At 37.1% G+C, this 26,008-nt stretch overlaps 1 protein-coding gene across 4 annotated transcripts; it reads right to left on the minus strand.

Annotated features, from left to right (window-relative positions):
• Window positions 1-1,545: 1,545 nt before the first annotated feature.
• On the minus strand, window positions 1,546-24,540 carry LOC102689192 (potassium voltage-gated channel subfamily A member 1). 4 transcript variants are annotated; one of them, XR_001479033.2, is made up of 2 exons: window positions 20,486-24,540; window positions 1,546-9,962 (listed from the first exon to the last, which is right to left on the minus strand). XR_001479033.2 is itself a non-coding variant. In XM_015352940.2 (2 exons), the coding sequence occupies exon 1, from the start codon at window positions 24,107-24,109 to the stop codon at window positions 22,679-22,681; it is 1,431 nt and encodes a 476-aa protein (XP_015208426.1). In that variant the 5' UTR covers window positions 24,110-24,540; the 3' UTR covers window positions 1,546-9,962; window positions 22,636-22,678. The 4 variants fall into 4 exon arrangements, 3 of the variants coding, with proteins under 3 accessions (XP_015208426.1, XP_069048443.1, XP_015208427.1); XM_015352940.2 differs by having other exon boundaries at window positions 22,636-24,540; XM_069192342.1 differs by lacking the exon at window positions 1,546-9,962 and having other exon boundaries at window positions 22,706-22,880; window positions 23,167-24,540.
• Between the last annotated feature and the right edge of the window lie 1,468 nt (window positions 24,541-26,008).

The following is a 26,008-nucleotide window of genomic DNA, read 5'->3' on the forward strand; positions in this document are numbered from 1 at the left end:
GACTATACACTGTATAAAAAAGGCTGTGATTCCTATATGGTTCACCCAATATAGACATAAATACCCTAGAATTAAAGCTGACATTCTGCACTTTATGGACTGCACTGTATCTCAAGGTGCTTTACAATTAAACAATCAAACAAAGTAGACACAAATTAACACTTAACTAAACAGATTTAAAAGCTGCCGTATAAACGATAACTGGTGTTTAAAGACCGACTTTAAAAGTGCTGTCTGGTATGTAAGATCAGAAACTGAGCTGGGAGACCATTCTGCACTCTTGGAGCAACAGAATGTGCTCCAACCTCCCAGTAGTCTCCCAATACGGTAACTTCATATTGAGAACTGAAAGATGGCTGAACAGCTAAGCAACATTGTGACATACTGTATAGCAAGTTAACAGTTCACTGCTGTAGCTGGGAACCACGCCATTCATATCCTTGAAAGTGAGCAGCAGTGTTTTGAATATTATTCTGAAAAACCCAGTGAGCCAATCTAAGAAAGCTTAAACCAACGATACTGTACATGCATGAATTTAAGTTGTGATTAAGATCCAAGCATCTCAGTTCTGAAGACTTGTCAAGAACGTCTTGCAAGAAGTCACTGGCAAGCACTGCATCACTGAAGTGTTTTTTGCATCAAATTGGGAGAGATGTATACAGACAATGTTTTTAATGTTATGAATTTTATGAAAAAGACACCTTCACAAAACTGTGAACATTAAGATTCTCTTTGCCTTTTTCCACATTGTCTAGAATACAAAAATGTTTTTTTTCATAGGTAATTTCTTCAAGCTCAGCGGTTCCCCCTTTGTATTTGTAACTTATGTTAATACTCCCTGCATGTACTGTAACTGTGCAGTAGGTACAATAGGTGTAGGTCATGTGTTGTGGGATTTTAATTTCAACAATCTGAAATGGTGACGGTAAATTGCTAGAGTACTTGATGACTTTTAGGAATCAATTAAACATAATAAAAAACCAAACCTGCATAATAAACAACATACATAATAGAATATATCTGTGAGATGGTCAGCAGTGATACCAAAGGCTGATCGTTCACTCAGGGATTACAAGATCAGAATTAATAAGCTCCGAGTTAAAATACACATTGACTATGACTTACGTGTTATGTGTTATGGTCTACCTTGTAGGTTCAATCTGTTTCATATAATTTCGTCAAATGTATTCTCAGATACAAGTATGTATACTGTTTATGCCACGTACAGTAGGCACTGTAGCTGCGTCAGCACGCGTAGGCTGTAAAGGAACAGTTAAAGGTTTATTCCATGCTGAAAGGAAAAGAAAAAAGACACAACATTTTGGCTGTGGAGCCTTTTTCTGGTGTCAACAAGCTTATCTTCACTAGGCTTCCTTGGACTAAACCAGGCCCTTGGAAAGAGATTTGTTGCCTGGTGACAGAAGCAGTGCTATTCCGCAGCACTAACACATTTCTTTAGCAGTCTGTGGAAGCATAAGAGGCAGCACAGTGTTGGTGTTTCATCTCCCCAGGTGCAGCTTTCTGTGTTTCTCAGGTGAACCACTGTGAAGGGAAGTCTTACTTTTATTTATAGCAAAATCACATCAGAAGCAGAAAAGGTCTGTTTTCACAATTTATTTATATAGTGATACTAGGCTGTGTAAGTAAACTACCTTGTTAAGGTAAATAAGTACAGGTTGTATGATACAGATAATATACAACATCTCAATACCAGTAAGGACAAAAGGCCACATTTTAAAATGAGTCACAGCTAATTCATAAATACTATATTTTTATATAAATGTATATATTTTTTATCTCTTACTATATTAACTACATCTCTTTCCATATAATTTAATACACATTATTCAATTTAAAAAAAACACAGATAAATGAACTTAAAAAAGCTGTCAATTTAATAACAGAGGATAGCAGACAGACGTTTTGTAGGTTCAAGACAAACACCCATCAAAACACTTTTTTATTTGTTTATATAATAATTTGTAATGAAACTGGAACACAGTTTGCTCAGTTTATAACACTTAAGGACTCATTGCAACACAAACATAGAGCTTTTCCCATCTGCAGAATATAATGCAATGCTAAAACAACTTTAATAAAGTGTGTATGGCAAAGGAGATTTGTAGTTGCACCAACTGAATCAATGTAATGCATAGCTGCTTGAAGTGTAATATTTGTGCAGGGGATGTACAGTCAGCAAAACTCTTTCACATAGTTGGGAGACTTTTTTACGTGAAGAACTTGTGAGATGTGTAACCTTTTTAATTAAAGATTTTTCCAGATGATCGATTTCTACCTATAAAATACACTTGTATTAAAATAAGATTAACAATAAACCACAATCTCATTGGTGAAGACAAATAAGTATTGCAAAATTTTAAAAAAGCCTATCACATAAAATGCTCTAAGCATCTGTTAATGTTCTCATTCCATGGTGCCACTCCGTCTATTGTATATCAGAAGTGTGCTTCAATTGTACAATAGATTTTCTAGAGGGAGATGGGGTAATTTATGCTGACGAGGGTTTAAGAAGACCTCTGTGGAAGGTCTGTAAAAAGGATGGAATTAAATTTTACTTCCTCAATCAAGGAAAATCATAGACAACTCCAGATGCACTATGAAACGCCTACATCTCACAAGAACAAGGACATCTGCACTACATACAGTATTATCACCCTAAGTCTCTGCAAAGAAAATGCAGGACCGCAGGGACTCTTGAGTGGCGACATCAGTAGGACTCTTGTTTGGGGTGTAGGCTAGGCCTTATACAGTATTTCAGAACTTGCTGGTTCAAGTCTGTGCTAAATCTTTAGCAGACTGTGTATGGGACTCCCTGAGCATCAGGGTTCAGGGATGAGTGGCCTTCTTGAGTCAATCATGGTGTCCTCAGTTTGTCACATAATGGTGACCTCCCGTGTCCTGCCAGGTGTCTGTGAACACGTGGTGTTGTCTCTGAGAGTCACATCACCCCTCCAGGCCACACAGACTCTGCTGTAGGAGTAGTCAGGTTCACAGTGAGAAAAATGGCAGATCAATCTGATGGTGAAAATTTCTGAGCAAAGCATGTGTGGTCCTTGTTCTTCCTGTGCTAATTTAAGGGCATAGTAGCAAAACAAGTTATTTAACTACCTGTAAATGTATACAGGAGGGTATAGGTAAAATAATAATTGAAGAAATAGATCATTACCATTTTTGTTTCCTTACACTACTCTTGGATACATAGCAGCATTCAGCAAAGGAAGCAACTTAACAACACCCAAAACATCTGACAGAAGATAGTATTTGAAATACATTCTCAGCTGTCCTGAGAGTAAAGGCAAGTTTTGAATGTCTACAGAGGCCTGAGAGGCCTAGAAACATACATTGGAGCTACAACTCCTAAGGATGGTAACCTGCAATCCTCTACTTCTTGTCCCAGCCTTTTTGGTTGATGAAGTGAGAACAGAACCTGGAAAACTATGTGATTATACTACCTTCTTTTCAATAGCCACCTGATTGTTTAAGAAAAATGAGCAATTCCAAAAGCACACATACTGTACACACACTAGATTAAAGCACAGCTCATACCCACCCAATTAAAACTGCTTACTAACTGCGCAATGGTCGTTTTTCATTTCAACCCATTGAAAATCTGCAATGAAATCTGTGGTCTGTGTTTGACTGGTGGGTCAAAGTTCAGATTTAATACAAGCCATTGTATTGCATGAATGGAGTGACATTTGACATGGCAAGGAAGATTTTGCATTCATTCTGAATGATGGTGATTTAATTTCCCAATTCAGTCAAGCGTGCTTTTCCTGACGTCCATAGTCCATAAATGTTGGTGCAATTCAAGAAATGCACAATAATCATAACAACAGTCATGTTGCTTTTGGTCAATATGTAATGGAAATTCCAATACGCAGGAATTTGTCTTACATTTAACATGCACACATACTAAAGAAGAAGAAATGTTTAATTACATATAAGCTTATATATGTCTATGTTCCCATAAAAATTAAACTTAATTTGTTAAATATAAGGCACTGTTTTTGGCATTACACAACCTGCACTAAAGTAAATCTTTATCCTCTTAAAAATGTAATGATAGGCCATTGCGTAAAATAGGTTTGCTAGTCAGAGAAGCCATTTAGTCCCTCCAGCTAATTTGGTTAAATGAACGCAGATCTGATCTTTTCAGATAATATTAAAATATTAATTCCTTCTCATGTCTTATAGTTTAATTTTAACTATTTAACTGTTTTCAGAGATGAGAATTTGTCTTTTCAGATACCCCAGTTTGCTCTCCATCAGACACACAGGCACACAGATGGGGAGAGAGAAGCTTGGGGTCGGAGCGCAGGGTCAGCCATTTATACAGCCCCCCTGGAGCAGTTGGGGTTAAGGGCCTTGCTCAGGGGCCCAACAGAGTAGGATTCCTCTGCCAGCTGCAGGATTTGAGCCAGCAACCTTCCAGCCACAGGCGCAGATCCTTAGCCACAGTGCCACTGCTCCGCCCGAAATACCATTTAATACAGTATTAGGAAATGTTTAACATATTTAGAAACACCTGAGCCCACCTTCTGATATTCTGCACTTAATATTGTCAATAGGTCACAAAAGTTTCAAAAACAAAAAAAGTTCAAATGAAAATGTTTTTGTCCATTGTGCAAGAGTGACAGAAAAGAAAACAAATGTTCATGTATTTTGGAGGAAATACAGTGAATGTCAGAAAAAGGAGAATTATTGCTACTGTATGTGGAAAATACAGTATGTTGCTTTGAGAGAAAGGACATCAACCTTTCTATAAGAAACATACCCAGAAAAGACGTCTGTCATTCATGAAAGTATTTGTGGCTTCAAACTAGATGTTTACGGCAATTCTATTATGCTATGTCAAAAAGGTATTTTCAACCCTCAAATATCCTATACATGTAATCACAGAAGTTCAAAGAACAAAGACATTTGGAAGACACAATTTTCTGTGTTGTTTTTATACAGGGGCTTCAGTCTTGGAATTGACATTGAAATTAAAATTGATTATTTTCAGGGCAATAATCAGAATACTATCTGAAACTGTTAATATTATAGGAATCCTCCAACAGCAGGGTGTGAACCTAATGTTTCTGTGTTCATAATTGAGATATTTATTCTCTCTCTTTCATTGTGCACAGTTCAATGTGGAATAATAGGGGGTTGATTTGTATGAAAACTCTCTAAACATTTTTATGTTTTGCAACTTTTACTCCAGAATAACAATGTGTTGTAGAGGATTAAAATAATTTTAAAAATTAAATTGTGTTAATATTTAATATTTTGTATATACTGTACTGTATTGTCCTGTCGCTCTTTAAAAGAGCTGATTGGCAATCTAGACTAGGACAACAGATGATAGGGTACAGTGCATTACAGTTAGATAATCATTCAGGACTGTTTAAATTAAGATGCATTGACTATTTTAAAAGAGTTCAAAGTGAAAAAAGAAACAAAAGGTGGTAGTACAATCTTGGATGAAGAATTTCCAATTCTGGTCCTGTAAATTATACCAATTCAAACAATTTAATTTCACTTCAGGTGCTGGTGCTTTAAAGTAATCTAAATAATCTGCTGAAACATTGGATTAGATAGGATATACTTGATCTTAGAGTTTCTAAAGCCCCCAAAACAATGTGTTCCTACATATTGTAAATGTTCCCCTTTAAAACTTTGAGCACTTGGGTAATCTGAAGAGGAAAAAACAGCACAAGTGCTTTTCTGGAGAGCAGGTTGAACTCCATATTCCAAACATCACCAATTTATACTGTATGTGTGATCACTGTGGTTCTCAAACTGTGGTACGCATACCACTGCTGGTACGTGGAGCGACTCTAGGTGGTACGCCAGATGACCCTGGAAATTTGTTGTGTGCACTGAAAAATCAGGGTGGGTTTTCATATTTTCTGTTTTAATCAAATGTGTTTATGTGTCAAATACACATCCTACATACTACAGTACAGCACGTGCTAGTACGTGAGTGGACACAAGAGCTACTATGTAATTCTATACCATTGAATAGGAATGCGTGCTATGAACGTAAGTGACCAATTGTGTTAAAAAAAATTATCTCCAACAAATAGGGAGGTAGGAGAATATGCGTAATTTTGGAACACTGGCAATCTTGTGAGCACAGGAAAGCGTGATAGATAACAGAAATATATTTAAGGACTGTTCTAGGTTAATTTGAGAAAAATACACTGAGCGTCAGTGTGTTTTTACTCCCATGCGCATGAAATAAAAACTTCTTTTAACTTCTGAGACATACTCCTGAAATGGAAACGGGGGAAAATGCAAGCTTGCGGATTGTTAAAGCAGGTAAGCCCCACACTATTTGTGAAGAACTTTGTTAACCGTTGGCAAAAAAGCTGATACGTATTATGTGTGGAGAAAAAGCTGCTAAACAGCTCGACCTGCTGCCTCCTCCAAAAGACACAGTCACTCAGAGAATTATCGATATGGTGGATGGTGTCAAAAGTACACTGATAGAGCTCGTTAAGAGGAGCAGATGCTTTTCACTGCAATTAGATGAGTCTGTAGATGCCGTTGATTTGGCCAATTTGCTCATTATGTTAGATACGACGTTTGAGGGTACGTCCCATGAGGACTTTCTGTTCTGTAAGCCGCTACCAAAAGGAACTACAGGAGAGCACATATTTCAGCTTCTGAATGAATTTATCCAAGAGAATGGCATTGACTGGAAAAAATGAGTCGGAGTTTGTACAGACGGTGCTAGAGCGATGACAGGCAGACACAGCAATGTAGTTGCACAAATTAGAGAGTTTGCTCCAGATATGAAGCAGCATCCACCGTGAGGCCTTGACAGTCAAGAAAATGCCTGAGGATTTAAAATCTGATAGACTCTGCTGTCAAAGTTGTGAATTGTATCAAGGCTCAACCAGTGAATTCACTACTGCTTTGCTCGACTAAACAGACTCACCCATCTCACTGTAATGGCAAGTGCTCAGTGTTATTTTTATTATACAGTATGTGTGAGTGTGTGCGAAGGCGTGCTTGTTGGTTAATGAGATTTTCTGTGGTTCCTATGAGAAGATGACTTGTAGGTGGTACTTTGATGCTTTGGTTTGATCAGCGGTGGTACTTGGTCCAAAAAGTTTGAGAACCACTGTGTTATCACATCAGCCAGCTGTGATAGAGATTCACACAACTGAGTGCTGATGAGGTTTGGCTTAGACAAAAGGCTACTGTATATACTGTATACTTTTTCACTTACTAGCATGTCTTGTGACAGCTGCATTAGTTCTCCATTCTATGTCAAAAGCTGTAGTAGGATCTAAGGGACTGTGAAAAAAGCAGATACTGTAGCTTGACAATCTGATTTTCCTGGAGTTAGTCATCCTTCCCTTTAAAGTGAAAGGGAAAGCAGCAGTGAGTTGAGTTAATGCAGACTTGTTCAGTTTAAGTTAGAGTTATGGAAAAAGAAAATTCCTGTTTTCAAATACTTTATATATATATATGATTTAAAGTAATCAATTGCCGTAAAGGGTAGAGGGAGTCTAGAAAAAGCTGCCCTTCCTGTTTTAGAAACCAATCACCTGGTTTGATTCCAAGAAACAAATGAATCACATGGATCTAACTGGATCAAGTAGACAGAAAAAACACATGCCTGTTCCATCTAAAAGATTCTTGCATTCCATTGTGTAACTTGTGATCTTGCAGGGATGATATTTTTTCTTTGGGGCATACACAAGTTACAGGGAGCTGTGCATAATCAGAAGTTCTGTACTATTTTGATATAAAGGAAACAATGTAAATGTGCAGGGTAGGTGAGTAATGAAGCTGTTTTTCAGGATGAAATGTCACAGTGTTAGCAGTCTTACAGTGTTTGTTAAAATGCTTCTGCAATCTCCACTCCATTCTCAACTACCATTACAGGAAAAACACAACTTTCAGCTGTAGCTTTCTTGTGAAAAAATAAATATTGATAACAATAAATGGTCTATTAAAAATAAAAATAGGTAAATAATGAATTTCATTAAATCAACAAGGAAAAAAACATGGGGATATTAAAGGCTAAAATCAATACTGTATTTCTTACAGTACATAGTGCACACTTTTTCTTACACTTAAACTTAAAACTACTAATGACCACCTTGCATTTAGCCTAAATATTGTTCTCCTTAATATTTATGAAACGGGATCTGATGTGAGGTTTTTGACTAAAAAAACATTGTTACAGTTTTTTCCTGAATTTGAACTACTGTATATAATTATGAAATGTCACAAACTTTCAGGGCTCAGTGGATGGCAAAGGAATTTATGGAAAAGAAAACCATATGATATTACATGAATGATATCTCTTGTTTGATAACATGCAGTAGGTTGAAGAAGCTGTATGCTATTTGGAAATATAAACATTGTAGAACATGCTAAAAGTTGAGAGAAGCACATCCTATTAAGATGATTTTAAACAAATCAGTGTAAATCAGTAATCATAAAAAATCATACTAATTTTGTTTGATGTCACTGTTGATCGATTTGATCTCCTTTGATAACTGTTAATTTAACCAGCTTGATGTTATCAGGGTTTTTCTTGTTACTATGTAAAATATTTTAGTGACATTTTGTCAGATGAATAGAGCAAAACTGAGTGTTATTTTCTTAGTCATGTAGACTCTACTTTGTCATATGCAACCAGCTGATAAAATCTTGAAGTGTTTCCCTCAGACAAAATCTCAACAATTAACAATAGTTTTCATTTCTGAAAATTGTGAATTCATTTAAAAAATGCCATTTAATTTTATGTTGGCCAATATGCTCTACAAGTATAAGAAATCAATCGTTGTGTTTGTTTAACAAAAAACATCACTCATACCTTAACATACTGTATAGTTGTTCATACTATACATGAACAGGTATTAAAGCTGTATAATGATGGATATGAGGACACTGAGGTAGATGCCTTTAATTACACTGATACAGCATTCTGATAAAAAAAGAAAAAAAAACATGAAACTTATTAAAAACCTGCAGTGAATCAATGTACTGCATTTCTTTGCACCAACATTCCTCCGAAGAAAAGTTTTCAGTGTGAACAGGAAGCTCTTTTAAGGTACATTAACCCCCTCAGTACTCAATTTATATATATAAAGGCAAAATAAAAACTTAATTACATTGCAAAATGTTAAAAATCTAAAAATAATTCACCAGTTTAACCGATCCCTTTTTATAAAACATATATGATACTTAAAAAAATATAGATTTAATAACTTCACTAGTTGAACAGTGGTGTTTTTGATATTTATCAATGAGCTATCAATTGTTCCCACAAGGTATAATAAAAATGTCAGAGCAATTTTGAGCCGTTGACATAGAACACAAATTGTATAACTTTTACCTTTTTGAATGCCCTGGTTTCCAAGCATGTAATATATGTTTTGGTATAGCACATGATATGCAAAGTATAGAACATACTGTAAATGTTTTTCTAATAGTTCAGTTTTTTTTCCTATTGCATATGAAGTACTTCTTTAGACTAAACAGACTTGACTACTGTACATCAAGAGGCTCATCAGCAAGAACACATACCTGTACTGTATACGTAGTTTTCAGAGCTATGTAGTATTATACATACAGGACTTCACATAGCACATTTAACATTTTTTTACGGATCAATTTTTATATTTTGTCCCACGTGTTGTTTCTTCATGTAACTCGTGGTTTTGCACCTTCAAAGCACAGCATATCCAATAATTTCTATACAGTATATACAAGAAGTAATTGTGAAGATACTGGATTTCCAAGGTATCGTTGATCTTCATTTCCTTGTGGTTTGTGCTTTTTAAATTATATTCTTCTTCATTTCATATCAGAACAATCTCAGACTTGTTTGTAGAGAGCATGTGATTTCTTGTGAAACAATTTTTTTGTTTTCCATATTAAGTGTGGATTCATTTTTGGAAGTGAGGAAATTGCTTCTCTTCTGTACCCTGCAAACCAAAAAAAAGAAAAGAGCTCTAAATTCCGCTTAAATCTGAAATGCATTTGAAACTCCAAAACACATCAAAGATTGCTCTGTGCAATCTGTGGACAGTGAGAACCCTTCCCTTCCCTTGACAAGGCTGCACTGATGCAACCTGTAGCTGTAGACATCACTTACAAGAAAAATAAGCTTCCACCCTGGTGTCATTCATCTGTTGTGAGAAATGAAAAGGAAATCGCTGCCAAAATATACACCAAATTCTCTTAAATTCCTGTTTTACTCTGCATTTGTTCACTCTATTACTAAGTTTACTGTATTGCATCTATGCTATTATATTTGCTAGAACTTTTCTAGAACAGCTAGAAAGTGGTGTATAGGCATCACAATGTTTTGAAACCCCAGGACTTTAATGTTTGTTTGTATTTGTTTACCTTACACAAAGTGAAGCCCTTTGGATGAGTTCAGACAGACAGACTCCAACACAGGGATAGAGTACCCATGACATTTCAACCACTGATCATGAAGCAGTCCACACAAGTACTGATGAGATCACATGCAATCCACGCCACCTTGCCAATCAGACATCATGTCGCATCCCGAAACTCCCTCTCATAGTCTCAGAATAACACAGCAGTATAGGCTGTAGATGTTAGTTTGATTCTCTAAAACCGAACAGATCACAAGTACTGTATGATCTGTTGCTCAATAAACCTGAAATTAAATGCCTGTTACGTAACTTAAACTGTATGTTCATGTGTTTGAAAATATTGCAGAAATTGTGACTGAACTAATTCCTAGGTTTGTCCATGCAGTCTGATTTATCTTTCTTTACAATACTGCTACACTTGCTTACAAAATATTTTTTACAAATGTCTAAAAGAGACATACACTGTCAGTAGTCTGTCTTGACCATGTAACATTCTTGAGCTTATTGTAATCTTTAAAGTACCGTTCACCTCACTCTGTGTCTCTATGCAAAATAATTGTAAGATATAAAAATACTTAATCTGTGAAAGTTTAAAGAGCAGCTGAGAAAGATGAAGGAGGGATACTGGATGAATAGGAAGATGAGACTTGGAAAGAAAGGACTGGCTACAATCTCAGCTGAATCAAACCATACAGTAGCAGACCTGAAGGCTACGAGGGAGCAGAGGGCCCAGGACCTGGAAATGATCATTATGCTGCAGGAGCAGGTTTGGGAAATGGATGGACAAGGATAAGCCCTGTGTGAAGAGGTTTCAGACCCAGAAGAAGGAGGCTGACCATATTCCAAGAGTCTCAAGAGGTGAGGGAGGAGCAGCACCCTGTGTCCCAAGAGCCACTGACGAAGCCAATTGGCACAAACCCCCAGAAGAGGAGGGAGATGATGGGTTACATTTGCCACCATGGCTAGAGCTTGAGGAGTAAGACCCCAAGTCAGAAAAGGGACCCCATAGAAAAGTGGAGGGGAAATAATAATAATAATAATAATAATAATAATAATACATGCTTACACTTTTATAGCCCTTTTCTGGACACTCAAAGCACTTTACAGGTAATGGGGACTCCCCTCCAGCACCACCAATGTGCACCACCCACCTGGATGATGCGACGGCAGCCATAGTGCTCCAGAACGCTCATCAGTGGTAAACACTATTTTTGGGGAAGAGAACATAGTAATGAAGCCAATTCACAGATGGGGATTATTAGGAGGCCACAATTGGTAAGAGCCAATGGGAACATTTGGCCAGGACGCCAGGGAAAAGCCCTGAGATTTTTAATGACCACAGAGAGTCGGGACCTTGGTTTTAAGTCTCATCTGAAGTATGGCACCTTTTTACAGTATAGTAGCCCCGTTACTATACTGGGGCATTAGGATCCACATAGACCGCAGGGTGAGCGCCCCCTGCTGGCCTCACTAACACCTCTTCCAGCAGCAACCTTAGTTTTTCCCCAGGAGGTCTCCCATCCAGGTACTGACCAGGCTCACACCTGCTGAGCTTCAGTGGGCTGCCAGTTGTGAGTTGCAGGGTGAGATGGCTGCTGGCAATGCCAGGGAGGCTGGTGATGGAGACACCAGAAGAAAAATCTACTGCCACCCTGGTCTGAAGTAGAAAGAGATGAGCCTGCACCTGCAGGGGACTATGAGAAATAGAAAGACTGACACTGCCTCCTTGGAAAGAGCCTGCAGCCAACTTGCCGAATGAGGAAGAAACAGACCATAGAATTCTATAAACCAAACAGACATGGAATACTATAACCAATATAGAGCATAATAACCAGTTTGTCAAGAATCTGTCAGAGAGTAGTTTTACACACTTTTTAAAATTACTTTATAATTCATACGAACCATGGTAAACAATTCTATCTTGTCGTTTTTAATGTAGTATGAAACAGACTTGATTTTTTTTTATTTATCATGAGCATGGATAAGCTAGCAGTTTTCTTTTTTCAAATTCCTGCACTACAAATAAAAGGATTACATAAATTTAATTTCATATCATATTCACATTTGCTCCTTTCTTTGATTTAATCTGGTAGCGTTTGTGCAAAACATTTATGTATGAGCAGGTTTCAAATACAAAGGTTGTTGCACAAAGCTAAGGTATGCGTATACGTGATCTGACAACTGGAATCAATTTCCTGTCATTAAACTCTGTATATTTTTAAGTATATGCAGTACACTTTGTGTACACTTTGTACACAAAACATTCGAGACTCTTAAAAGAATAATTTGCACATATGCATGTTCAGTAAATATAAAGATTTACCTTTTGTGAACAAAAACATAATCGAAATCTTATTTGAGGTATATAGGTTTTATAACTCATGTCTAAACAATAGAGTTTATTTTTAATATAATTATCACCCAATGTATTTAGCCTGATACTTTTCATTTATGATTAAACCAGTTCAGCCAAAGATCATTTTGGAATAGTCAGGGTTGGCTTCCTTCAACACAACCATAGGTCGATGGATTTGCTTTGCATTGTAATCCATTCCGTCTACCCATTTATAATCCAGTTCAAGGTCATAGGAGATCCTGAGTCTATCTTGCCAAGCCACGCCAGTCCATCGCAAGGCAGACACACAGACACAAACACGTACACACTCACACCAGGGCCACTTTTCACAGAAGCCAATTCAACTACCAGTATGTCTTTGGACTGTGGGAGGAAACTGGAGTATTGAGAGGAAACCCATGCAAACGTGGGGAGAACATGCAAACTCCACACACATAGTATCTCAGGTCCAGAATTTGATCCAGGGCCCCAACTAACCACTGTGCCACTGTGACAGCCCTGCATTGTAATCTTCTTCTGAAATTATTTTGTTCTTTAAATTAAGAATCACCAGTTATTTTTGTTTTTAACGCCTGACCTGCAATCACCAATTGGGATTTCTACATCTTTGCTCACAGTTCTGAACCTCATGATCAGAGGTGAGGGGCATCCCTCGCTGACAGAATCCCACTGAAAGTGTGTCGGAGGCTGTCGTGGTCTCTATGTGGCTGAGAGCTGAGAAAATCCTGGCTGACTAATCCCATCCTACCCTTGACTGCCATCTTGGGGAACCTTGGTCACAGTTGGCTCAGTTATATGAACAACCTGTTTAATAATAATTATAGACAAATGAACAATTTAACATTCTTGCCATTATTGTATGTGAATCAGAACAAGCAACCAAACTTCCAATGGGGTGAAGTGGCCCTATTACATTGTAAAGCAGGCTTGTTAATACATCTCTTGCAATCCATTAGAAATATTGCTCTTAACTTCAAGACGGTTGTGCCAACAGATACTACTTTCTTGTTAACTACATGCAGATCACATTGAACATTTCTGCGGTGCACAACCTGTTTTTATTTGCTCGTACATCACATCACATGAGTCATTACAGTGACTAGTGAGCAGGAAGGGCCGCTTCACATCACCATTCTCGCAAACTCTCACTCTCAACTGTGGTAAGATCAATGATTTGTGACAGCAATGGTGAACACACAGTACTTTCTCAAAGATCATGATTTAAGCTTAATTTAAAATCTGTAATTTTTCTCCATGGCATCATTTAATTTATTTTGTTACTGAGATTTAATAACTAGTCTAAGAAATTGGGACTACAGTTCTGCTTAAAATATCTCTATATGAGCACTATTACTTTCCAAACTATTACTAAAATATTTTTAAACAAACAAGATATATTATTACCATGCAATACAAGGTTACCTAATTTTCCTACTTTTTGTACGTTCTTGCCTCTTTTCATTGAGATTGTGCTGGGCTCTCTGCTGTTATTTGTTAGGGAAACTCAGTATTGTGGCTAAAACAGGGCCTGGTCCTCTTTTGGAGGAATTGTGGTGGTAAAAACGTGTACAGTATGTGCACACATGTGCATGTGCAAGTCTTTTCAGAAACCATTGAGTGTCAGAGTTAAAAGTGTGTATCAGCTAAACTGAGTTTGTGTGTATCAAGCATGCTGGTTACTGTGCCCAATCCAATTCCCAAAGCAGCTGCCAGATAAACAGGGAACTGAGGACATCTGACTTGGACTCACACAACAGACATGGCACAGAGAAATATGGTTCAAGGTAGGGCGAGACCAGCAATGTCAGACTAAAGCGGTATTGAGCTTCCTGGGCTGTCAGCCAAAGATTCCAGGTCATTATAATCCAACAAAACTAACAAACATTGCTTCAGCAAGACACAAAAAGGAGAAAAATAAATCATGATTGCTTGCGATGCTTATTTGAAAGAGCAATTGCATAAGCGATGAATCAATGATCAGTAGACACAAAGCACATAACGTATATGTGTGTTTCAGGCCTCTCAATATACCTTTCTTCTTTTTTCAGGATCTCTAATTTACTCCTTCATTAATTTAAAAAATGGGGCGGGTTCTTTTCATGAATTAGGTGACTTTGTAAAGAAGTACCGTATATCATGTTATAGAACCTGCGCTGATTGCTGAAGACAAAAGAATAATTCTGTATAGAATAATTCAGTATTTCAACCAATTTTATTTCACCAATGATAATTGTTTTCCTGCTGTCGAAGTGTTACAAAAATCTCTAATTTTGTTGTTACACATTACTCCATATCAGCACTTAATTAAAGGTATTTAAAAAAAAACACCTACAGTGGGAGTTATTGAATTTACAAGTGAACTTTAGCTAAGGAACAGACCTGAATGCCTTTTGGGACTATGGATTTGAACTTTTATGCATTTCTCTGCAGTCTTATAAAAATAGACCTAGCCAGATCAAGAAAAAGAGCACGGACAGCGAGAGACAGGAGAACCATTCTTCAACCATTCAGACAGACATCATAATTAAACGCAGCACATAACGTCTCAAAACTGCCAAAGGGTTTGTTTTCATTCAGGTAACTTGGTGTCATTCAGTGTTTTCTCTGTGGGTTACAAGGTGGTACAGCTGTGCTGCCTCACAGATCTTGGGTTGTGGGTTTGATTCTGGCCTGGAACATGCTGAGTTTTTTCACGTGTTTTCTTCCCACTGTCAAAAAACACACTGTCTGGCTTAATTATAGTCTTTAAATTGTTCTCCATACATCTGTGTAAGTAAACGTGTGAGTCTGCCCTGCAACGGCCTGGCAGCCTGTCCAAAGTGTCCAATGTTTATACTGCCTTACTTCAGTTGTCAGCCAAATTGGCTCACATTGGACAGAGTGGTCACTCAAAATGGAAGAATGTCTAACCTCCCTCCCTGTTGTATCAAATTGATACTGGTTTGAGTGGTATAAACACATTAATGATTGACTGCATAATGAAAATAACTTGTTGTATAACTTAAATTTAAAAAAAAATGTTCGTAGAAAAGGTTACGAAGTCTGTAAAATAGATCTTAAAATGTCTGTCTAATGGCACTTATTTAAGTATGAAAGGAGAACTGGGAAGAATGAAGCCCCCTTCACACTACAAATGTTACTTACAGGAAAAAACAGATGTGGAAGTAAAGAGTTCTGTAGGTTTGCTTTGATGGTACTAGTCAAGAAAAGAATGACGAAAATAATTTTGTTGCTAGTAATAATCAATAATTTCAATGTAGTTCATCTCAATGTTTTTGCTATGTACTGTATGCCTACACAAGTATATATTCAGTATTACTGATAAGACAGTTCATGAATGCCTACCTCTAAATTTAAAAGTCAGGAAATCATTATTGTTATAATCTCAGAACTAAAAATGCATGCATTAGATAAAGTGAACATCCCTTTACTCGTGTGATACGACATGATGTCCCATTCAAGTTATAGACAAACAAAAGTCAACTATTACCCACTACACTGCCACCTAGTGGGCACATGACATAAATGAATGAATCCTCTAAATCTGCTTTCAAAGCTGGGTTCCCCTTAGTTGCCATAATATACTGATGTTATAACACTGTGAACATCGTTTTCTGTTTAAATAGTGGGGGTGCCTCAGGTTCAACATCCCTAGAGCTGAAAAAATACAGAATTTAACTTAAGGCCATGCTGTGGTTCCCAGTGAAAATCTGAGCTTTATGAATGGTTTTGTAGAGACTGAATTAATACCTTGCTCTTGCCTGGGAGACATTTTAGTGTCATCCCCTTGGACTCGTCTTGTGATATCACAGGAGAACTACTGTTTCTTCAGGCCTAAGCTGGTAAAATAGTCTTTTGGGGGATCTGACCCTTCTATGTTTAAGTTAAAATAGCTTACAGAATTAAAACTTTGGAGCTGCATGGCATTGACTATGACCTTAAACTTAAGCAAATGATACACTTAAATGCCTTTGGTCTACTATAAAAGCAAACCTACAGAACTCTTTACCTCCACATCTGTTATTTCCTGTAAGTAACATTTGTAGTTCTTCCCAGTTCTCCTTTCATACTTAAATAAATGCCATTAGACAGACATTTTAAGATCAATGTATTTTACAGAATTTCATAACCTTTCCTGTGAAGTTTTTTTTAAATCAAAGTTATACAGTCATACAGTTCTCTGTGCATTATAATAATAATAATAATAATAATAATAATAATAATAATAATAATAATAATAATAATAATATAATTTAAATCATGCATCTTATTAGTACTTTGGTTGTGGTATCAGTCTAAACATAAGCTTATTTTTCTCCTAATGCTGGATCATTGGCAATTTTCAGGTTTATACACATCCCGAAACATGGTGATATGAATATGCATAACAGAGCAGACACTTACAGGATACTGTGTATGTGAACTATACTTATCTGAGACCATGAGGAGACAGTACACTCTGAGAGGGATGTTGTAAGTCTTATGAAACAACCTCCAAAGAATAATATAACATAAACCTTTCATTCTAATATATGAACTGAAATGCTTTACGGCCTTTGCAGCAAAATGTCATCTACTTTGCTTATCTTTAGACTGATACCACAACTAAAGCACTAATAAAATGTGTGATTTAAATGATTATAATGCACAGATAACTGTATAATTAAAGGCAGTTGAGTGTATCATATGCTTAAGTTTAAGATCTCAGTCAATAATTTAAAATACTGACCTTTTTAATAACATTTAAAAAAATCTTGTTGTATCTGACATGTTTTAGCAAATGTTAATCTTTGTGTTTCATACTGTAACTGATGCAGAGCTTTTATTCAAGCAATATGGATTATACTGAACCATAATGTACAGTATTGTTGTAATACTACTGTATATTCATCAACTAGTTTCTGCATGATATCTGAACCACTCACTTTTGAGTTTCTGTCTGATTAAGTGTTTGAGCAAACCCCACATTTTGTATACCAAATACTGTACAATTTTTTTGTCTTACAAAAACCTTTTGATTTTTGTACAAACTGCCTGGTTACATACAGTACCAGTAGGGTTGTAAAACTCACCCTATACTGTATATATACTGTTGATACGTTTCTTTTTCTGCCACTGAGCAAATAGCATAGGTGCTGGAAACCATGTATACAGTATCCAGCACAAATGACATCTTGAAAAAGATAAAACAAGAAGTAAAGAGGTTCCCATCTCATCTGAATAATTTGAATTCCAAAAATGATAAATATACATGTTAAGGGAATACAAATATGCAATGTGTTGCAGCACAGCATCAGCAGAAAGATACAGCAATAGGTTGTGAGGGGTTTGTGACCTTTTATTTCTGTCCTGTGTGTCACGGCGCCAGAAGCAATGACTTTTGAAAGGCCAAAGGTCTCCGATGATTCTGTAGTATATTCTGAGCTAACGCAACTGTGAATTCTAACTGTACAATTCAACAACAGTCTCAAAAAATGTCACATTTCAGCCTAAAATATGATTTAATATTACTTTGAATTATTTTTTTTAACCTAATAAGAGAAAAAAAAAGAATTTAAAGTTCAGGAACGGCTTGTTATGTGTCGTATTATGTAACCTTTGGATCTTTGGCCTTTCCTTTGCTTGCTTATACAGATGCCCTGTTAATTTGTTGAGTGAACAGTTTAATTAATTGGACTTGCTGTTCTTTTCATACAGGAGAATGTGTAACTTTCAACTCCCAGTATGCAGGTGCTCAGGTGGAAAGGTGAGAAACTTTAGAATGGCCAAATTTACAAAGCCCTCGCAAAGTGTTCTAAAGTGAAGACTCATTTTTTTCAGTTTGTTAGCATTCTTCTGTTCAATAACTTTAAAAGAATAATGATGTATTATAGTTATATGTGCATTGTTCTACTGATTTCAACAAAACTAAATGTAATTGTTGAACCAGATATTGAGTTGACATTCTTTTGAGGTTATGTGTAAATTGTTATATAATTACTAGTGAAGGTTACTAACAACAAGTAAAACCTGATCCGTTCAAGATTGACGAACATTTAAAACATCCTGTGATCCGCTACGCCTCTATGTACAAAAATGTGCGAACACTGCCATCTAGAGATCTTTTGAACTCTTTTATATGTCTCGGTGTACAGGTAATAATGACAATTTTAATCAGCCTGTCGATCAAGAATTAAAACAGGATATTTTATCGCGTATTCTTGTCTGTCAAAATATCGTCTTGTACCCAATGATAACTTCTCACCAAGAAAATAACTTTTGCAATTAGCTGTATATTTAAGTTTTAAAAGGTAAATGTATAGGCACAGTTTTACATGTAGATTTTAAAGTTGAAAGATTTCGAAGTTTTATTAGAAATCTATAATGATAAAATGACTGTACTTCGTCAAAAAATTGTTCTTGCATATGCTTTTCAAGCCCTTAGTAGGCAGGCTGTTGGAATAAGCATCACACTACAGTGTGTTTACTCCAACACACATACCTGTATAGAGTGCAAATTCAAAGACATTCACCTCTGCGGTACATACACATACTGTACATTAAAGAAACCCGAATTACCTTTTGTATGCATATATTTTTTTAATGATGCCCCCGAACATGAAAGCTTATATGATATTACATTTTAGAAATGAAGTATGAATCTTCAAACATTTACTTCTCAGATCACACTTTTTTTGTCAAGAGGTGAAAAAGGAAGACTGACATGTAATCTAAAGAAGAAGCAAACATCCTCTCTTGACACTGTAAAACACCTACAGAACAGTTAAATATTATGGACATCCGCCAGATTTACTTTTAAGTGTCATATTCCTCTGAATGTTAAATTAAATAATTTAAATGAAAACTCTCGATAACTCGACAGGCTCTCTACATATGAATCCTGCAATTACTTTTTCTGTTACTGTATAAATCCTGGGTATCCTGTGTAAAAACTGTACCTTAAATGTCAACTGTTACTATGATGTTACTATATGAATACCAACTATGAGTTGATTAGTCGTTAGCCATCTTTTATTTCACTTTAATTCCATTACTTATGATATTCAGATGTATTTTGTGGTAATTATCCTTATTATTTACTATAGTTGCGGTGTTTTATACTGTTAAACCTTTAATTTCTACACTTTTTGTTATGCCTGTCTACATCATGAAGCCGTTTTTACAGCTCTGTAACTGTTTTGAATGAAAGTCACCTGACTCTAAGTTATTAGCTAAATTAACTAATACAATTTTATTAATAAAAGTATAAAATAAGGACTAGAACATGAGCGTTTACAGCAAACCTTGAAATGTGCAAGTCTACCAAAGTTAATTACTTTTGTAAATGCAAACAATTCTTCCAAAACAAGATAAGTCTGGCAAAGAGGAGAAATAGAACAGAATAAATGTGAACAATCCACAAAGGGGACAGTAAAGTTTGCTTCTAGGTATGGCCTTGCTTCTAGGTATTTACTGTACGTTTGACATACTGTACACAATAACAAAGTGTTCACAAATCACTAAATAGCCACCCTTAAAAAAAGGTAAGTTATATATTTTAAAAGTAATCAGAGAAATTAATAAAATGCGACCATGACAGATTTGGGATTTAAGCCTTCAAATGAGAAAAACAAAAATTGTTTTGATAACAATGCTAGAATCACATGACACGTCTTTGGTACTACACGTGCATTGACTGTAAGACTGAACTACAGAGGCGTAACCGATGTACAGTAACTGAAGGTTTAAATCAGAGTTAAAAACTTACCTCCCAGACTGGTTTGCTCGTGTAGTCTTTGAACATCACCTCTCTCACCACATTTAGGAGGAGGACAAGAAGGTCAATATGAAATAATTTTCATCCAGCGCTTGGACAAAGTCTTATATCCGTTTCAGATTGGTTAATTGAGCCTCTGTACTGTAGCACGCTCTAGGTACAGTATGACAACTGCCAATGTCCTGACTAGTTAATGCATCCATCCAACGGGACTCCGAATCTCTCGTCCTTATCACACACCGCTTCAGACACATCCGACGATTTTCTTTTGTTGTATCAAAAATAAAGTGTGTGGCTTTAAGGAATAGTGATTCCCCAGAATTGTTTTTTTTTCTATTTGGCAATAGTTCAGTTACGGTATATAACGTTCATATCATTGAATACCGAAATCTTCTTGTTTCGCTTTATTTTCCTTCTGTGAGTCTTGTTTGTGCCATCATTTGAGTCTATATTTCCCTCCACGGTCAAATGATACAATATCGCGTTTTTTCGTTTATTGAAGAATTCTGTTGTTGGTGGAGTTTGCATTTCTTCTTTAAAAAATTCAAAGATCAGTAATGTGTTGGCCTTTTTACAACTTCACCAGAAACAAATGACTTTAGCGTCAAGCCGTTGCATGTGTTAGAAATGATATTGTTTTGAAAAAACGGGAATAATGAAAAAAATGATGATTCTTGGTTATGAGCCTACAGCGTTCGACTTTTTATTTAGCATCAGTTAAGTAGATTTTCAGTGCTATGTTGTATACAAATATAAAATTCTGTATTTAAAAAAAGATAACCCATGTTGCATAATTCTTAAAAAAATATATAACAATTATATAAATTCAACTAAGTTTTATCACCTTTGAAGGCTCCGCGGAAAGGGAAATTATTAATCGATGTATTTCTTTCTGATGCCAAAATCAAAAAGTTATGAGAACAGTCTAGAAGGTTGCTATAGAAACGTGAGTCTCTAGAGACGCCTGCAAGACTTTCATTCCTCCGCTCTGTGGCGCTCTAAGCGTTGCAAAGCGTGGTAAAATTAGCATCCATTTTCATGTAAAACAATAAGGGGAAACGTTCCCTTGGCTAATTTTGAATGTATTGACTTGCATACAAGGTGAAATACTAATCGTACTTTTTCTGCCTTTTATGTACCCGACCCGATTGCTTCATCATACCAGGCACTTACAAATAAGCTTTTTGGTGACAGAAAAGGAATGGAAGGAATTAAATTCCTTGACGACTGATGTCAACAAAATGAAGCGTTCTATGTGCAAATTAGATATTTAAAGGCTGTCACAGTTAACAAAGAAAAAAATGATTTCAAAGTGCTTATAACTGTTATTGGCAGAAAAATCCATTCTGAGGGGGTAGGATTTAGTGGATAATTTGTTGTGCGAAGAGAAGTTATTTGCTTATTGGCTGCTCGTCACGTTTCAGTGACAGCTGCTTTTTTAATGGCGCTGTGCAGTCTTCAAAGGGCACACACACAAGAGATAGAGTTTCCACTATACAAGACAATGGCATCGCTGCAAGAATCCATCTAACACGGCTAATTCCTCGTATCTGATCAAATGAATGATGCTTTTGGAGTGGCGCTCACGGAAAAATACGTGACCGCGGGAGATGGATACAATAAAACAACAGAGGCAGGTCACCTCTCACAATGACCTTGTGCAGAATTAATTGTGCCGCCCGCAGGTCGTAAGCACACTGTGTAATTCAGAATTAGTTGGTCCTTTCCTTGATCTCTATATACCGTACGTATATTATACATACAGTACGTGTATATATATATACAATACTGTATATAACTGACATGCCAATTTCAAATAATATCTCAGAAGGTTAGTAGTAACGATAGGTTTACTTCTAATAAAGTGCTGAAAAGCGGGGCAGGAGGTTAAAAGAGCAAGTGAAAATGAAGCCCGCTATTTTACGCAGTGCCCAAGATGAAGACACGACACGGAAGACAATTTTAAAAAGGGAAAGAAAAAACCGTACCACTCACAATCCAGGTGTATGTCACCCATTGCTAGAAATTTCTCTGAATTTCAATTCTCACGTTCGATACTCACTTCGTTGCATTAAGGATGCGCGAAACAACAGGCGGCCAATATTTTTAAGCAAAAGTGCTGAATGGGGGGATGTACTCACAGAAACGTTATGTTTCTCTGGTCCAATTACGCGCAGGCTACAATCATACATCAGATAGCTTGCCCGTGTATGCTTTTGTCGGGCTACAGTTTGTATACTTTATTGGATCGAAATCATCTGTCTCCAGGTAGTCTGATTTGTTGAGAGAGGACTTGCTGCCACTCTTCTTCAGTTCACCGAAGGAGGACTGCTGTTGACCGCACGTTACATGGGTGTATTGAAATTGTTCCTCGTGTTCAGTCTCCCTGTGGTAGAAATAGTTGAAATTTGAGACTATGACAGGGACAGGTAGCGCAATTGTCAGCACACCAGCAATGGCACACAACGAACCCACGATTTTGCCACCGATTGTGACAGGGCACATGTCTCCATAGCCCACAGTAGTCATGGATACCACCGCCCACCAAAACGCATCTGGGATACTGCTGAATCCAGAGGAAGGGTCGTCGGTCTCAGCGAAATACACTGCGCTGGAAAACAAGATGACACCTATGAAAAGGAAGAATATCAATAACCCGAGTTCTCTCATACTTGCTTGGAGGGTTTTCCCCAAGATTTGGAGTCCCTTGGAGTGTCTGGAGAGCTTGAAAATCCTGAAGACTCTTACCAAACGAATAACTCTCAAAATTGCTAAAGACATGGCTTGCTGGCCATTTCCCTGATGTTCTGCTAGCTCCATGCCCAGGGTGATGAAGTAGGGAATGATAGCCACTATGTCGATGGTGTTCATGATATTTTTAAAGAAAGCAGGCTTACTCGGACAGGCGAAGAACCTCACTAGCAACTCAAACGAAAACCAAATGATGCACAGCGTCTCAACAATGAAGAAGGGGTCAGTGAACGGGTTGGGTTTGACGCTGCTAGTCCCGTTCAAGACCAGATGGTCGTAAAATCTGTTCTCTTCCCTAAACTCCGGCAACGTCTCTAAGCAGAAAATAACAATTGATATTAAAATGACGAGAACAGAGACTATTGCAATCCCTCGAGCTGGTCCAGAGCTCTCGGGGTATTCAAACAGAAGCCAGACCTGACGCTGGAATTCATTATTCGGCAATGGGCGTTCTTCCTCCTTGATGAAACCTTCGTCCTCCTTGAAATTTTCGATTACTTCCTCCCCTAGTTCGTAAAATTTTATCTCCTCCATGAAAATGTCCACGGGCACGTTAACAGGTCTTCTAAGCCTCCCTCCCGACTGATAATAATAAAGTATGGCATCAAAGCTGGGGCGATTTCTGTCAAAGAAATATTCATTCCTCAGCGGATCAAAGAAACGCATCCTTTTCCTGGGGTCGCCCAGTAAGGTGCTAGGGAACTGCGCGAGGGTTTTAAGCTGGGTCTCGAAGCGCAACCCGGAGATGTTGATAACCACCCTTTCACAACATTCCTGGTCCGCTTGCTCGGGATCATAGACATCGTGGGACAGGGCTGCCAGTGCCACAGTCTCGTCTAGATTTTCACCGGGCACCACTGTCATCTTCCCCCCCAAGGGTAAAGCTCCCCTCGCTGTGATCCGTCTGCGTTTTGCTCCGGATACTGTACGTCGTCCTCAATGTGTGGCACAGATGTTCTGAGTCACTTGTAGAATAGAAAAACCTTACTTATTTCCTTCTGTGGACACTCTTTTGTTTCCTACTTTTATTTTTTATCTATATTTTACAGTCGGCTTGCTCTTTTTGTTCTCATTTTTTTCCAGTTGTACTCGGTTTATCCCATCACCTTCCTCACATTGGCAGTCTGGACTCCTGGCTGTCACATTCACAGCATTTTAAACAGAACTGCCCTCCCCAAGTCCTCTGACGTGGAGACGCTCTCTCACTGCAAAAAATACATGCACACGCCTGTCTTAATGTGATACCGATGATATTCAAAACACTAGAAGCATGCTACAATGTCTCCTATTCTACACTTCCTACTGTATGTATATGTGCTCCTTAACATTTTTCTATCTGGTAATCTTAAATGCAAATTTTTAATTTGGGGATTTGTTTTTCTTTCAAGGCTAAGACTACACAGTACGTACATCGTTAGGCTTTCCTACTCATTGAATAGCATTTACCTATTTCGATAACTTTTCCATTGATTTAAGCGTCAGGTTATTTTAATTGTAGAGAATAAAAGATGAACAAGCGATGTCTGTTCATTTAATACAAAAACATTCTAGCAACGAATATCGAGCTGTTTCCAGATTAAGACGTTTTAGATGGCAATTTCTAGACGACATTAATTCGCTTGCATTTAAATTTGCATTAAGGACGCTGCATTAAACGGTAAATCTCCAATTTACATTAGACCACGTCTCGAATTCTTCATGCCCTTGGTCAGTTTGGTGCCTACCCCTTGCAGTTTGCTTTGAGAACTGGGATTGTTTCTTGAAAAGAAGCTAAATGTGGCAGAGTAACAGGAAACCGTTTGTGGCTTGATGTGCAGAAAATATAACGGCGAATATTCCTCAGCAGCTATGAGGAGGGGGTGAAGGGAGCACATTTAAGCTATGGACTGAAGATTAATAAATATATCTGAGTAGCTAGACTCCGATTTTCATTATGCGCAAAAACAAACTTGTCACAGACGTAGGGAATTTTGTGTTCGCTTAAATGCCTGTCACTTCTGTGTGTACTTTTTCAGATGTGTGATGTGACAGCTAGTAAGCAAAGTATACATGATCACGCACAAATAACTTTGGGAAAGCAAAAAGTGAATATTGGGACAGGGTACTGACTGCTGTGTAGGGAATTTTACATACCGTATACTGTACGTTTTTCAATAACAATTGGATCGTATCCATTGCTACTGGGCGCAAGTGGAAATAGTTCGGAGGTTCCGGAGATATTGTCAAACATTTTAAGAAGATACATAAATATTGAAAGAGCTCAAAAAATACATTTCGATTGGCCATGTAGTCATAAGAACACTTTAATTTTTTAATATTTTCTAGCATTTATTAAAAATCTGTCACAAAGTGTGCCCTACTTTTGTACTGTTATTATTTATTAGCAAGAAAAAACTGTCCCTTGAATGTCCGTTTTACATATTTATACAAATACGTGTATACTGACAAAACAGAAAATGTCGTTTTTTCAACTATGGCGTATATTTGATGTTTTAAGTCAGCAATTTATAGAATATATTATTAATTTAGATTTTTCACGGCGTTATATAAATTATATATATATAAAAGCTAAACAGATCTGCTCCTTCGACACAGCAATAGCGACAAGAGAAACTGATGAACAGAACCCAGTTTTCTGATTACACCGCGTCTATTTTACCGAAAAATAAAAGATTACCACAACTGAGAGGCATACATGTTTAAAATCACTGAAATGAGGTGAATTAAGGGGCGAAGCAGAAACACATGACGTAAACTCTTAAA

The sequence above is a fragment of the Lepisosteus oculatus genome, chromosome 7 (assembly GCF_040954835.1).
Source record: "Lepisosteus oculatus isolate fLepOcu1 chromosome 7, fLepOcu1.hap2, whole genome shotgun sequence".
NCBI lineage: Eukaryota > Metazoa > Chordata > Actinopteri > Semionotiformes > Lepisosteidae > Lepisosteus > Lepisosteus oculatus.

Bases quoted from the DNA above. Each gene is read 5' to 3' on its own strand.
- LOC102689192 (XM_015352940.2), bottom strand. From the start codon at position 24,109: ATGACAGTGGTGCCCGGTGAAAATCTAGACGAGACTGTGGCACTGGCA.